Below are 16,899 nucleotides of genomic sequence, written 5' to 3'. Positions count from 1 at the left end.
TCCCTAAAAAAGAATGGCCAGTTTTTCCCCCAAAAAAACAGGACCAGTTCTCTCAAGTGCCCAATTCTCTGGAAATAAGAACCCTATTCAAGCACCTAGTGCACCTCACTAGCACACCTTTCCTTTATGCCTCCACATACTGCACAATGTAGGTAGCATGGATCAATACTCCACTGCATCAGCTTTAAGTAAGCCTGCCTGCTTGTGTGGTCAAGGGCTTGACGTAGTTTGTTGTGCACCGAAAATGCAGATCTACAAGCTCTCAGCGCTGTGCAGCGTGTTGTGAGCTTGTAGATTGGGTATTTTGGGTGCACGATAACAGCGCATAACTAAATAAATATAAATCCAGCGCGGCGAGAGAGAGAGAGAGAGAGAGAGAGAGAGAGAGAGAGAGAGAGAGAGAGAGAGAGAGAGAGAGAGAGAGACTCACCTCAGTGAAGAACACAGAGAGAATCACCAGACTGATCCAGTGGATGATACTGGCAAACTGGAATGCGTTGTTAACTGAGGGACAGAACAAGAGACGCACATTTCAGAAAGCGTTATTCATTCACATGCATTGTGAGTTGGTTTAAGGTAAAGAGATGACTCTCATGCACTCGCTCCACATTGTGTGTATTTATATGCCTTCCTAATATTCGTCAGCTTTATTATGGACAGCTCCCAGCGGATCAGCGCTGTCAGCTGAGGCATTCCTCTCCCCAAGCACCATCTCCCCTCTCATTTGCCTGTTTGCTGTGTTCAGTGATCTGTCTATCAGCCCATTCTTCTTTCTGCACTCACCAACTGACCAGCTCTCGATTGCCCAATTTATATGTTCACCGAAACCCTCCTCACGCATTATAGTCTCCCTCTGTTCGTCCTGTCTGTCCAGTACATCTCTAGGGACTCGTAAGGACCTGGACGTGCTTACACAGGGCAAGAGTTCGTCACTCAGACATGGTAATGTGGTCATGGTAATGGTCATGACCTCCTGACTTAATGATAGATGTCTCCCTGATGCCAAATGGTGAATGAATGGAATGCAGATGAGGGTGATTTCATTTCACTAAAGCAGCACACTTTCAACTAGAGATAGAAGAATGAATTGACAATTAAATTACCATTCAGTATGCTAGCCACGACTATATGCATCATTAACAAAAAGAAAGTGGTGTGCAATGATCTACTCGACCAAAAACATTTACTTCTTATCAGATACACATGGGAATGACAAGGCTCCAATGTGGATCTAGGACTACAAGTGGCCAGTCTGTGACGTCATTCATCATTCATCTATGATATACAGGTAATGATGGTGACATTCTGTTGGTACAATATAGTATGCTATATAAATTAGTAAGGTGTTGATTTGGCCTCATAGTACAGTATAATAGTCTATATGGCACTTTTAGGACTCTACCCTCTGCAGGACTGCAGGAGTCTAGCAATAAGAGGTTCTGTCCGTCTATGTTTCAGGTTGTCTGGGTGTCTGGATCTCCTTAGTTAATCTCGCAAACCGTTTGACCGATCAGCACAAAATGTCTTGTGCACACTGCCAGTAGGTCACAGAAGTATCTCCACTAACTAATAACTAATAATAATGCCATGCTACACTATATCGTCCAATGTAAAAACCCTTAAAAAATGCCATGCTACACTACAGTATGTCCTCCAATGTGAAAACCATAAAAGAAAATGAGATTCTACATCTACAAAATGTCATCCAATGTCAAAAGCACTTTAATACGTTAAAATACCAAATGAAAGAAAATGCCATGCTATACAATTTCACCAAGAGTCAAGCTGTACAAAATGTCATTGAAAAAAGGCTTACGTACATATATTGTGTCATGGCCACTGACACCAAGGAAAGATCTGGACGTTCCCAGAGATATTTTAACATTTTTCTGGACTGTTGAGTTTTCTCTATTTTATAGGACAGTAGAATTGCTAAGCAATCTTCCCAACCCTGCTTTAATGCTGTGGCTATACTGCATTTAGAATCACAGACAAAGTCACAGTGCATAGAAAAAACAGCTTGACCATATCATGTTCTCAAAACCATATCCGTCGATATTTCCATATTGAAAGTGGCATTCTGCGCTTATATCACATTGATTTGTTGCCCGCACCGCTCCATGAGTAGACACTCACACTGCAGCAGCTTGGTGTCAATCAGTAGCTCCAGTGTCAGCAGCACCACCACCAGAATGACACACGCCACCAGGAAACAGTTGAAGGCCGCTGACAGCAGACACACCTGCCACAGGGCTGCCCTCCGCCCGCAGCATGGCTTCAGCCAGTTGGACCTGCAGCGAGAGAGGAGACAAGGAGGAGCGGGGAAGAGTGTTCATTGAAAGCTGCAATCTGTCCTACCTGGGACCAAACTTTTACCGCTTTTCCAAGAAGCAATTACTGCTTGGCCAAGTGAAATATTGTGCTTATGAGTTGTAGGCAGTACTACTCTTGTCAACCAGTAGGTGCCCTACCCAACACCAGGGTCAATGAAAGATTAGGGAGACCTCCACTGCAGATGTAGGCCGACTAGTTATTAACATACTCTTCAGATTGGATAAAATGATGTTTTATTCAACTGAGGGTGTTCAAATGGAACCAAATTTACCCGTAAGGGTCCATGTCCATTTGTACACACTTAGAAACGTACAAATGGATAAATTAACCTGCCTTTACATGGACCCCATATCCCACTTATAATCAGAATGACAGCTCAATCAGAATAAAAATACCTCATGTAAATCCCAGACTGATCGGAACGATTTTTCATTCTGGTGGAGAGAGGTTGTACAGTATAAACCTTTTGATAATCAGATCAACAGGAAAATATCAGCATGTAAACACTTATTCCGATCGTTTCTGTCTGGTTGGTATTACTTCATTATTTTTTGTGCATTGTTGCATGTTTGTGAATGGTGTCAAATAAAAAGTATTAGAATAATATATCATAGGCAGCATAGCACAGCTTAGTCCCTTTGTAGAGTACATTCACAATTCACATAACTGGAGTTCTTCTTGGTCACTTCCTCTGGGACTATATACCTCTCCACTAACGTGCATAATTCCCACCATCCACGACCATCGCGTGTGTCTGCTTAATTAGAAAGAACATCAGAAACACAAATAGCCGAGGACACAGTGTGGGTCCATCAAGAAAATGTACAGAAAAAAACAGACAGAACCACTTTGTGCATGTGAGAAGTTATATATAGGGTGTAAATATGACAGGCATGAGGCATCACACAAGGCCAAACTAATGTAAAAAACATGAGAAGAGTCAATACACACAAATGACAAAAGAGAGGTGTACAACCTTGAGAAGGCAAAGTGCAGTCTTCTATCAATCAATTAATGCTCTTACAACACTTTTTCAGCAGAGGGCGCCTTTCTGCAATCTACATACAAACATTGTGCATGTACAGTAGATCAAAAATGATGTACAAGTATACATGCTAGAGGGCCTATAAGTGTGAAACCATGTGGTTGAGCAACATAAATGTATTGTTCCTCAGCTTCCTCTGGCATATTATGTTGATACAACACAATATTAAATGTATGCATTGCCCTGCCATTGAAGCATCTCATCCCCCAAACCTTTCACTTACATTCTAAAGCCTGATTTATCCTCTGTTGTATGACTGTGTCGCACACCGAAATAGCCGATCTACAAGCTCACATGCAACGCGTTGGGAGCTTGCAGATCGGCTTCAGGATGCGACACCGTCGGGTGCGCGATGGATCATAAATTATACATTAATCAGGCCGTTCTCTTCCCTTTCTGAAAGCTCTCCTTTTGTTCCGACATGTAGGCTAGCCTACCAGCCAGCACCAGCCTAGCAAATGTACCAGAATAGCCATGAGATAGCTGGAGTCTATTTTTGGAGCACATCATGTGAAATCCTTTTTCATCTACAATCATGAGCAACAACAATGCTTGTTTGTCCTGTCCAGTGTGATTATACATGTACAGTAGCATTAACATGTTTTATTGGCTGCAGCAGAATATCCATACAAAGGTTTTGTCTGTACGTGTATTCTAAGCTCTATCAATCGTGCAAGCTCTGCCACAGTATTGTGTTCTGTGATCTTTATGTACAGAATGTACATGGAAAGATACATTGCACTACACTACACCCACAGCAAGCCTCAGTGAAATGAGGTTAGGTTCTCAGTGCTTCCTGGGATTATTCTCACCTCAAGTTAACTTGTCTGATGGCTGGCTAACCGACTACCTGGCTTTCTGATTCTACTCTTCTCCTTCAGCTTGTGATGACTGTCTACAGCAGGCAGGCAGGCAGGCAGGCTGGCTGACTGACTGCCTGCCAGATCGGTTGGCTGGCTATGCTGACTGACTGACTGACTGACTGACTGAACGGCTGGCTGGCTATGCAGACTGGCTGGCTGGCTAACTGACTGACTGACTGGCCGACCGGCTGCTTGGATGGCTGGCCGACCACATGGTGTGCCTCACCTAGTGTGACTGTGGCTGCACACCATCTGGACGGCATGGGCCCACTCCGTCACACCGGCCAAAAAGATGATCGCCGAACAGCGTGATGATGATGATGCCCTCATTTGATTACCCGGACAATGTTCACACTCTGCTGAGAGAGCAGCAGAGTGTGAGGGCGGAGGAGACCATCCAGATCCAGTAATAAGACCTCTCTATTCCCTCAACCCTGGTGTCAGTCTGTTGTACACACTGTCATACCCCCCCCCCCCCCCCCCCGGCGATTTAACCACTAACCCTCTACACATCTACCTCCACATTGCCATATATTTCCATTAGATTGGAGAGTGGAAATGTCCCCAGTGTGCCGGCGCGACGTCTAGGTACACAGTGCCTGGAGTTGCGAGTGTCAAGCCAGCCTTAAATCCAGCTCCTATACGCTCCCCTCCCTGTACCCTCCAATCAGGGACTGTGACTGGCCAAGTCTCCCCAAGGGATTTATGGTCAATAAATAATGACAAATCTCCTGGAAGCGCACAGGGCTTTCCCTTCCTGTCACAACAGTGAATTCCACACCAAAAACCATTCGTACGTATGCACTGAGAAAGCACACACAACAGAGAGGCAGATATAGTAGATGGATTGGAAAGGGACTAAGGGAGGTACTGTAGTAGTGCTGGTTGGCAGTGTGGGTGGGATGGGTTTACGGTAGTGATGCGCGGGTCGGGTTTTTTCATGACCCGCCCCGCCCCGCGACGGAACCCAACCCGCCTCAACCCGCTCCGCGAACCCATATATAAATCTATGGCTCAACCCGCCCCGCGACCCGCGATTTTGTTTTTATTCTGTAAAATCATGGTTAGAAAATAATCCCCAAGTGTATTCAAACTGTTTTATTGTTATTATTCTTATTCTTATTAGGAATAAAGACAAAACAAGAGCATGTGATATATTTATTTTTTTTGCGTGTGAGAGCGGCTGACCCGCTCTCCCGCAGCCCGCATAATTGCCTCCGAAATTCTGACTTGACCCACCCGCGCCCTGGGTTGACCCGCGGGTCCCGCGGGTTACGGGTCAACCCGCGCATCACTAGTTTACGGTAAGAGTGTTTAAGGTGGTGGGTAGCTACAGTAGGAAGGCACAATAAATGACTACATTTGTACAACCGTGTTGCTTGCCGTAAAGTATGGATCTCCATTTAAACATTATGGTTCAAACTCAGTTATTTTTGGTGAGCAACACGATTGTACAATGAAGTATAATTGACCCAAAAGGCTAAGTCTGTCCAAGAGGCATACTGGGAGAGGCTGTGTATCTACTTTTAAACATAGCAGCTATCCATTTTCACCTGTCCCTCATACTAGGAAAGCTGGGGGCAAAGTCTGTCTGAGGACAAGAGACGATGATATAATTAATTTGCTACCCTCTCGCTTCAGCACAGAAGCTGGAAATGCCAACACACAGTGAGAAAGAGGCGGAGCTTGGGCCAGCATTGGGACTGTGGGCCAGAAGAGAAGTGGACAGAACTGAGGTGGCAGAGTTATTGTGTGTGAGAGGGAAGTATGGAAGAAGAAATAGGAACCTTAGAGAAAAAGATAGAGAAGGAGCAAGAGGGCGACAAAGAAACAGAGAGAGAGAGAGAGAGAGAGAGAGAGAGAGAGAGAGAGAGAGAGAGAGAGAGAGAGGGGATCTTGGTGTGAGAAGTCATTTTGCGGCTCCAGCAAAACTTCCGGTGGAGGACAGCTACATATCTACATATCCTGTCTAGCCTTAGCCAAGGTCAGCAGAGGTGTTTGGAGCCAGGCCATGCTGTGTCAATGAGCTCTCTCAGGGGCTAACTGGCACACTCAGCCCTCTGCAGCACCACCAGTAGCTCTGTGCCACCCCATGCCAACAGATTAGCTCAACACCTGAAGTGAGAGAGAGAAGGAGAGAGAGATAGACAGACAGACAGTGGAGACTGATGCTACCATTCGAAGAGATGGAGATGTTCCTGAGTAGAAACTGACCATATTCACACGGCGGCCATTTTGCTCTTACCTCATAGTCGAGGGGTCCCATGAGTATGAAGCTCAAAATGGCCACCGTGTGAATATGGTCACCGTGTGAATATGGTCAATGTCAATCTGCAGCCACCAGTGGATTAGAGCCAAAATAAAGGGCTTGAGATATTTCGTTGGGCACGGCATGTCGCGCACTGATAATAGCATATCTACAGCTTGGCGCACAATTAAGTATAATTCGATTTAAAGTAACATTGGCCTAATGATATCCCTGACACCATACTCAATGGCCATTGGTGGGCCATTAGTTAAGAGATGGACGGTGTACCTCACCTGGAGACACCTCACTTGCCATTGGTAAAGCATCATTTAACTCGCACCATATGGGATCATAATTCATTCAGACCACTTCCTGAAGCCAGGCATAAAATATATTAATTTAATAAACCTGTAAAGAAAACCCCTGTCTGAAAGCAGAGTAAATGGCAATGATGGATTACTCCCAAGCCCAGAAACTTAATTTTGGGGAAAATCACTTTAAACCTTGAGCGCCGGGGACCTGAAGTATTTATGAGGAAGTGAGGCTCTTTCTCTGGAGGAGCCTGTGTGAGCGCGGACGGAAATTCGCCATCCTCTCTCCCGTGGTCAGGGTCAGCACAGATCGAATGGGTAATACGGCAAGGAAAGGTCACGTGTGCACATGCACATACATGCACAAGTACACGCGGGCGGGCATGCGCGCAGGCACGCATACACACATACAAACACACACACAAACACACACACATTTAAGGCCACTGTGTGTGGAGGAAATGAGGGATGTGGGCCGGTGTGTACTGTGGACAGGTTAATATAGACATCAAGGGGCCGGCAGCTGAAGCAGTAAAGCAACGAGGAGGAGATCGAAGTGTGTGTGTGTGGGGGGGGGGGTTGACCATGAGAGAGATCAATAGCATACTGAGACGGAGGTGGTACGTGTATGGTGGAGGACTGAGTGGACAGACACATTGGGGCAGAGTGACCAGTGGTGGACAAAGTACTCAACCCCAGTACTTGAGTGAAAGTATAGATATACTCCTGGACCACAATGGAGTACAATGGACCACATTGGAAACAAGTTTTTGTGTTATCCTTTTAGCATAACCTTTACTGTACTACCTGTACTGTTAACAAACTTGTTCGATCAATCGATCAATCGATCAATCGATCAATCAATCAATCAAAATATTACTCAACTACAAGTGAGTATAGTGACACGTTGCTCAGTCAACTGGGGCACTTGCTTTAAAAAATACCGTATTCAAAAGTGCCTGCTTTTAAAAATTCAAAAGCTTTTTTTTGTATTTAAAAGTACAAAATTGCAAAGTACAACAAATATCAATAATAGTGAATAGCCATATTTGGTCACGAATATCAACCCAAACTCAATATTATATGGTAGTGATGATTCTAAAGCTCCATATATGGAGCTGACCGATTTGTTTGTGTCTGATGCCATAACGACACATTGAGGTTAGACAACACACTCATATTAAATTTGGCCCTCATTTTGGGCGTAGCTGCATCGGGAATTCCTTACCGGTATATGGTTATGGCTGAGTCATAGTGACATGGCCGTGATGACGTGGTCCGCCGGCCGGTCCTCCCATTAGCCAATTCTAATATAGGATTTGAAGTACAGCATAATCGGTTCATTAATAATGTATTTTTTCCCTTACTAGAACTGTAGCAGAGTCAAAACTACAATATTTGTCTTTGAAATGTAATGGAGTGAAAGCCACAAGTATCCAAAAATACAAGTACTCAAGTAAAGTACAAACACTAAAAAGAATTACATACAATACTCAAGTAAATGTACTTCATTAGTGTCCACCACTGAGAGTGACTGGCACAGAGCAAGGTGTCTGCTGATCACTCTGCATGGGGCCTCCATTCACACAGGCAGGACGCGGCTTTGGCACGGGTCCGAGACACAGTCCAAGCTATTGAAGAGGGGAGGCTGTATCTCTGGGAGCATCTCTTTCATTATACTGTCTTCTCTAATTGAGACACAATGTAAAGTCATTAGGTGCGATTCACACAGGAACTAAAGAAGAGAGGCAGCAGGGCGCACGCGCGTGCGTGCGTGCGTGCGTGCGTGCGTGACATGCTGCAAAAAAACTAAATTCACTGGCTAATATGGACAAAATCTAATAATAACACAATATTTTTGACTAAACACCTTGATGTCAAACACCTTGATGTCAATGTAATGACAATATTGTGGTGATGACTATTTGTGCTTTCATAATTTATTTACACAATACGTTTTTGATAAATAATCATCAGTAATGCCTACTGTATGTAATAACTAGGGTAAAAGCAGTTAAAAAAAAAGAGTCTGGTAAGTTCAGAAGATTACATCACTTTTACTGTAAGGCTCCCTTTAAAGGAAAAGACAACACTTACACAATATCAAGTCTCACATCAAGATATATTGCCAGCCCAACTCAGAAATCATGTACATGACTGTTAGCTTGTCCCAGATATTACGCACGCACGCACGCACGCACGCAGGCAGGCAGGCAGGCAGGCAGGCAGGCAGGCAGGCAGGCAGGCAGGCAGGCAGGCAGGCAGGCAGGCAGGCAGGCAGGCAGGCAGGCAGGCAGGCAGGCAGGCAGGCAGGCAGGCAGGCAGGCAGGCACGCACGCACACACACACACACACACACACACACACACACACACACACACACACACACACACACACAAAATGGCAGGTCAGGCATAATGTTTGAGAGAATCACACTCCCCTGAATGTGGTTAGTGGGTGGGGAACAAGCTGCTTTTTTTGTGAGTGGATGTGGTTTCTGATAAGGCAATGTTGGATTCTGCTTTGGTAGCATTTATAAATGATCTGACCTGAGCAAGGCCATTCTGTCTCCTCTCCATTTTCTCTTGTGTTCTCTCTGTACTGATAACTACACAGCCCCCGCCCCCTCTCTCCCACAACCACCTCCCCCAATATAAACTCCAACCAATTCACACCAATCTGCTGAACTCAGCAGGCGCAAGCACAGGAAAATGGACCACGACCGCGATCAGCCTTGAGGCTGCAGACTACCGAGCAGCAGAGGTTGGAACGCTTCATTCCATTCAGGCCGTACAAGCCCTCATTTGCAGCCGTTCCTTTACGCGCTTGTATGCACTCAAAGTGACATTTTGCACAATTTCCACTGCATTCCAATGCATTTTTGCATAAGCGATGCTGCCCAGGGAAAAGCAAAGGTAGAGCTTTGCCCTAAATTGGTATAATATCAAGACAAATGGCAACATAACAACTGACTAAATCTCTTTCCCTGTATGACCAACGCTGAGTCATCTGTGTTAACTCAGCCAATAGAAGCAAATGATGGCCTGAGAGGCGAAAAACCAACTAAGCACTAAATATGCTGAATACTAGAGCTCCGACTGATATCATCATAGGTAATCAATTTGACTTTTTAGTGCTTCCATATCTCCTCTCCATAAATCACTCACAGTTTCATGCCTGGGGAATTAGCTAACATTTTGGCGGCAACTAATCCAATCAAATGAAAAGCACTAATCAATTTCAGATGGCAAAAATGAAAGTTGATGCTTTCAGCTGGGGCCTAAACCTGGCGTTTGCATTCATGTTTGTCATTTCTATGCTCTGGTGAAAACAAAAATGAGAAATATCACTTCACTTTTCCAACCTCCCTCTCTGCTCACATCCCTACACCATGTGTGGAACATCTATCTAGCATCCGAGATAAGAAGCTGGTCTTCTTTGCCCAGGGAAATGGGCTTCATATAGCAGGCAAATGGAGATGGATGGGCCTCCACGTGTGGAGCAGCAGACAAGCTGTTCCTGATAAATGGCTTTTCACTAGAACACTTGATCTCTCTCGCTCTCTGCCTAAAAAACAATCTCACACTTTGCATGTCTGTGAATATTAACAAACCCTCAAACCCCACACTCTAATGTCATCTATTGTGTCACACATGGTGCCAGGCGCCAGAGCCAATTTGATGGAGAGGACTGTTCCTCTGTGTGTCAGAAATAGAGTCAGGAGGGGGGTGGGTCCCTCCTCTTTTCAGACAACCATCTACATGGAGCAGGACCAATGCCAGATTTATGGGTCCGAATTTGTAGCGTCCTAGACCACTGATTACCTATATTTTGTCCAAAAGTACAAAATCAATTTGAAACATTTAGATTTGATTGAACTTTTCCTTTTCTTTTGTTTCTTTTACATTTTTGGAAAACTATTGAAAACAAAATGTTCACCTATAATGACATGCCCAAAATATAATAGGGAGACCAGGTTTTCAATTCGGGGCTGCATAATTGCTGATACCGATGTTGTCCAAAAAGTCAGATAATGGCCAACATATCGGCCACACCAATATATGGGTCTGGCTCTACCGCTGCCAGGCACCCTCAGTGCTACATTCAACAGATCTCGATTTTCATAATTATCATATCTGCTTTCAACTTTAATTCCGCGGTCGGATAATGAGCAAGTGAGCGTAATACCCACGATGCATTGTGGCAGGCGTAGGCAATGTGGCAAGATAAGTAGCCAAAGGACTTTATTCCATTGGGTACTCAGTGGAACACTTTCTGTAGAGTAATGCAATAAATCTGGGCTGGGCCCAGCCACACATGAGCTTATCTAATCCCCTACTTCTCACTATAACACTCTAACAGCGAGCCCCTGTGCCTCTCGGTAGACCGCTCTACTCAGGGTTAATCCCATACTGCCCAGTGCGGACATACACATGCACGCGCATTCATGCAAGGGCACTCACACACGCTCGCGCACGCACTCACACGCACTCGCACGCACGCACGCACGCACGCACGCACGCACGCACGCACACACACACACACACACACACACACACACACACACACACACACACACACACACACACACACACACACACACACACACACACACACACACACACACACACAAATCAAATGAAGCCATTTCCTTCTAATCTGCGGGTGTCAGCTTTGTGAATGGAAGTGTGGAGGAGGGTCATTCTCTCCCCCATCCATCCATCCATCCCTTTCTCCCTCCCTCCTTCTCTTCCTGAGTGGACCTGCCTCTCCCGTCTCCTCCAGCCACGGCGGCAGGTTGACCCATATGAACCATCTGTCATTGCTACAGCGCCTCACCCTTTCTCACTCCCCCGCGGAGATCAGTAGCATACGCTGCTGAGGCTGCGTCCGCGAGTGGCCGTCCGATCTGGGGGTGATAGGCCGGGCTTAAGGGTGGGATGTGGTCCCTGAGACCCGGGGGGCAGGAGACCTGCTGGCTCCACTGAGTCTGGAGGTCACGCTATCCTGAGAGGTCAGAATTATGGGAGATGCCAATCTTGACACACCATCATACCAATCCATCTCTGATAAGATGACTATAATCTCCACCTGTACACTAGGCACTCAAGACTGGGCACATAGAATTTGCTTTTCTCATCCAAAATCCTTTATTTTATCTCTGTGTGGTTTTAGGTGGGTCTGGGGCGGCCCAAGGGTAATTGAGGGAGTTCCAGGGGTCCCCAGCTAAATGAGTGGTAGTTTAATTTCACTAATAATTAAATTCAATTCATTTGAAATTATTACCAAAAAGAGTGTCTATCTATTCTAACAATAATCACCACTATCTACCATTACATTTAGTGACACATTTTGAGACACAATTTAATTTAAACCAAGTCATATTTCCACATCAGGGTCCCTAGGACAGATTAATTTGAAACAGGGGTCCATAGCCTAATGGAAGTTAATGTTGGAGTCTGTGACGTGCAGAGCCCCTGATCTAAAATATAGCCCAGAGTTAAAACGAAATCCCACCAAATTCCTGAGCCTTAATTTAACAACTGACGGGTCCGTTTTTTACACTCTCAGACTTAAATGTACACTCCGTATTTTGCAGTGTGGTCTCTCCGTCCAAGGCCTGGAGAACAGATTATTTATAACTCCATCCAGCTCACCACTGCACTGAGTCTGCTGGTACTGCCTGTGCCCTTGTAGTCCCATCAGAACATCGCCCTCCCACAGTCGCCCACGTCTCCCCACAAAGAGCCGTGTGATGCTGCCATGCAAGGCTAAAGTAACAGTAAGTCTCCTTTTTATGAGCACACTGGGAAAAACACAACCATGGCCTCATCAATACTTTAGCCTCAGTTCACTGACAGAGACAATTCAGGGAAAGTTGAGTCGTAAGGCTATGTAACTCTACAGCTTTATTATAATGTAACAATTAGCCTAAATATTATTCCCTGTGTGTGGGCTTAATCCTACCCCAACTCTGACTTCCCTGAGCGAAAATAGCCGATCTACAAACGAGCGGGGCCTGTTTAGAGTCCTAGGGGACTCCTGTCAACTAAGTACAGGGTTTAAGTGGTTTTAACCATTGCTACAGAGTTGTAGTTTTGACTTTCATACTTATCCTAGTCTCACTATTTCCAGATCGATAGTGCTTGTAAGTCCACTGCAGATTTGTGCAACCAAGCAGCAATGAATGTTGTGAGGAAATGTTGTAACTAAAATATAACATAAAGAAATTGGGTTTGTATGTGATTCTTCACAAACTATCTGTCTCTGTTCATATTTACATATGGGAAAATAATTTAGTCAGCAGAAATAAAGGACAGTATATAATTCATAATAAAGGTGTTCCAGTAGGAATGTCAAATGACATCACAGAGAAGGATCATTAGGTGTGACGCTGTTTTAAGTAATTATACAACGCCTGTGATGACATTAGTCTCCATCCATGCTGAAATGACCTTTTAGATGAATATGCTCCTACAGGAGCTAAATAGTCCATGACGTTTCAAGCAATTAGTTTGCACCTTGCCCTGTTGTGTTATTTGTCCATCTGACTATGTTAATTGACCTGATAACTGATGGTGTGAAACCACATCCTCCCATGGGCCATTCCTCTGATGCTATACGCATGAGTCACAAAGCCACCAAAACCCGCAACGTGTTTGTTTAGTTCCTGTTTCCAGGTGCACTGCCAAGGGACGTACGCGTGCTTGAGGCTGTAGTGAAACTCTGTGACGGCAGGCATGTCTTGGAATGCCCGTGGTTTTAAAATCACAAATTCCTATCTAGATAATGCTCGCTGAACATGCTGTAACTCAGATTACGTCAGTGTCACTGCTGGCTATTTGTAGTGGGTCTCTCTGTATATATATACAATGATACAGAAGAGTATCATTTCTTATCATGATCAATACCCACTGTTCTATTCACGCTGTAGCATCTGACTTCACAAATCCCTCAGACGCCCATCTTGGCACTGTCACCACTACGCCCTGTCACCTCCCAGGGGAGCAGGGTGTCATATGGCCCCATGCCCATGTAAGTGCCCACAGTAAGGATGAGAGTGAAGGCCTGCCAGTTCCTGAACGCAGCTGTGGCCCTGGGGTGTGTGGTACGTCGCAGTGCAGTGTGTGTGTGTGTGTGTGTGTGTGTGTGTGTGTGTGTGTGTGTGTGTGTGTGTGTGTGTGTGTGTGTGTGTGTGTGTGTGTGTGTGTGTGTGTGAGAGAGAGAGAAATTGTGTATGTGCTTGGAACAGGACCCATCTGTCCATGCTATCCATCCCACAGGGCCTGACCGCAGCCAGGCCAGGCAAGGTCTGTGTGGGTGTGGTCAGCCGACGCTTGGAGTGGCCAAATGCCGGACGCTCTAATTAAGCTTATGCACTTTTGTCTGCTTTGACTGCATCCACGCCAGTGTCTCAACGTGCCAAAGGGCTGTGAGTCACGCTTCCTGATTGGAGAGTAAAGGACAGTGGCTACAGGGACGCCCTGGGTGGAGCACGTCCTGCCCTGGGTGCGCTTGGGCCTGCAGCATGGCCATGGGGCCATGAAAGAACAACACACAACCAGGATGAGCAGAACACAAAGCTACAAAGCTCTGAAGTTTCAGTTAAACGATGGCACTAGCCACGCCATCATCCTGAGCAAAGTCCTGTCTTTGGCAGAGAGAGATAGCTGTGTCACGCATCCGAAAATGAACACGTCAGTCAAAGCATTGTCCATGTACCAGGGTGACACTAATGAATTCATTGGTGGATATCCTCAGACTCTCAGCTTCCATATACAATGGGAGGTGATTTGATATGTCAGGTATAATTATCATGTGAAATAGCTAGCGATAGAGAGAGTGAAGGCAGAGCTTCTCTCTGCCAGGCCACATTAGAGATTGTAGAAATGTCTAATTCTGTCTCAATTATGCATATGGACAGTCCTTATAGTACCGAGTACTGGCAATGTTCCAGACATCTAACATCAAGCATCGAAAACATTAATCACTGGATTATAGTTTTTATTATACTCATTATCCAAGGTAATTCTATTATTTTCAGCTACTTTGAATGAAATTATCTTCTACATATATCAGACGTTGAAACTTGCAGTTTCACTGCGCAGCACCAAGATGCTGAATTATGAGCTACACAACATTCATTGAATACCAGGCCAAATTCTACACCCTCTGCTTCTACATGAGTATCCTGCACTCAGGTTGCATGTCAGATGAGTTCATTATCTTCAGTGCTATGTTACACAGTACATTCCGGAATGCATATTTAACACTGAAAGTGTAAACCTTCTAATACTTTTGGCGTTAAATTAATACTGTAGAAATACATGTGTGTATGTTTGTTTGTGTGTGTGTGTGTGTGTGTGTGTGTGTGTGTGTGTGTGTGTGTGTGTGTGTGTGTGTGTGTGCGTGCGGGGGGGGGGGGGGGGGGGGGCTTTATACACTGTAGAGCGACAGGAAACACTGCAGGGGAGTGACATGCAGAAAATAGTCGGGCCAGCCCGGGAATCGAACCAGGGACTCACTATCAAGCATCAGAGCCCATGTGGTATACATCCTTACCATTCGGCCATCCAGTTGCTATGGAACTAAACAATTTCAAGAGATGTTTGGTTTTAACTGACCTGTGGCCTTGACTTATTACTTGTCTAGTGTGGCATATGGTAGTATGTACAAGTACACGCGTAGTAAGTAGTATTAAGTACACGCGTACATTCTATTCTATCTGGATTGACTGAAATTAGGTTTCAGCAGGCAGCAATTGTGGGTGATGGCATTGGTGATGGGTGTTTACATACATACCCCTCTCTGTTGTCATCTTCATCCAGATTGGAGATGAGCTGGGACCCTGCCAGGGAAATGTCCACGGCTGCCAGAGGCAGGTCTCTGTAGCTGAAGCTGACAAGCTGGACTGGGGCCACGCACTGGTTGTCATCTTCCACCTGCTGGGAGATCACCTCCAGCTCGGACGTCCCAGCCTGGGGAGCAGCCCTGTGAGAAACACACCACATCAGCAACAGCCTTAAGTGTAATCTATGCATTGTTACAGTGGTGTTGCTCTCCCATTTTTTAAAAAGTTTAACCCATTCAATCCGGGAACGCATCTGTGTCATTTTATTTTAGCTATAGCCATTATTTTATACTATGGCTATTCAAAAATAGCAGATATACAAGCTCATACTGTAGCTTGTATATCTGCTATTTTTGCAAATCTTTGAATATACCAAATATACCGTATAATATACCATATAATTCTTCTTCAGGCATCAACCGCATAAGTAGTGTGTGACATCAAACATAAGCAAACTTCAATTACTTATGGGAAAATCTACAAAGGTCTTAGTTTTCTGAAAACCTTATGTTGCTATAATAATATCAGTGGTTCTTAAACTTTTTCATGTCAAGGACCACCAAAAATGGTATGTATTTGGTCGCGGACCCCCATCTCAAAATAGTTTGTTCTAGGGACCCCCAGAAGCAAAGATTTGAGTTAGAAATGTTCGCTTTAAAACATTATGTTTTAAAGCGAACATTTCTAACTCAAATGGTCCTTGACATGAAAAAGTTTAAGAACCACTGATATTATTATAGCAACAAAAGGTTTTCAGAAAACTAAGACCTTTGTAGATTTTCCCATAAGTAATTGAAGTTTGCTTATGTTTGATGTCACACACTACTTATGCGGTTGATGCCTGAAGAAGTTATAGAATAATTTAATGTAATGTAATGTTGAAACGTCACTATATAATATTTCTGAGGGAGCAACAATCCTGTGTGTGAATTATTGGAGACCCACACAGTGGCATTTCAGGTTTGTGGGGGAAAAAAAGGTTTCATTGAAGGAGTTTTTTTGTTTTTCGGATTCTAATTTATCAGTTCCGAAGTGTGCATTTTCTCTACGGCTGGGTATATATAACAGAGCCCAGATGAAATATCATTATTTTGTTCTGAAGAGCCTATAAAACAGGGCTGTGCAAGCAGAGGGGGGGCTGTGCTTCCCCCGAGCTCGGCCAATAGCCGTCAAGGAGAAGGCAACCTGGAACAGGAGTATTTGCACGGCTTGGCACCCATCCCGGTACAGCCGATGTGGAGACATCA

The 16,899-nt window shown here is 44.8% G+C and overlaps 1 protein-coding gene across 1 annotated transcript in view; it reads right to left on the bottom strand.

Moving 5' to 3' along the window:
* The window catches only part of tmem266 (transmembrane protein 266), a gene marked incomplete at both ends in the record, with an annotated part of 33,512 nt that overhangs the window by 9,641 nt on the left and 6,972 nt on the right, over positions 1-16,899 (bottom strand). The window contains 3 exons of the mRNA XM_084059569.1: positions 431-504; positions 2,137-2,291; positions 15,604-15,792. Of these exons, the coding sequence (XP_083915695.1) occupies positions 431-504; positions 2,137-2,291; positions 15,604-15,792 (418 nt within the window). The remainder of the gene's footprint in view (positions 1-430; positions 505-2,136; positions 2,292-15,603; positions 15,793-16,899) is intronic.

Source organism: Gymnoscopelus microlampas (assembly GCF_963454915.1).
Source record: "Gymnoscopelus microlampas genome assembly, chromosome: 6".
NCBI classification, from domain to species: domain Eukaryota; kingdom Metazoa; phylum Chordata; class Actinopteri; order Myctophiformes; family Myctophidae; genus Gymnoscopelus; species Gymnoscopelus microlampas.
This window is presented reverse-complemented; position numbering and strand designations above follow the sequence as displayed.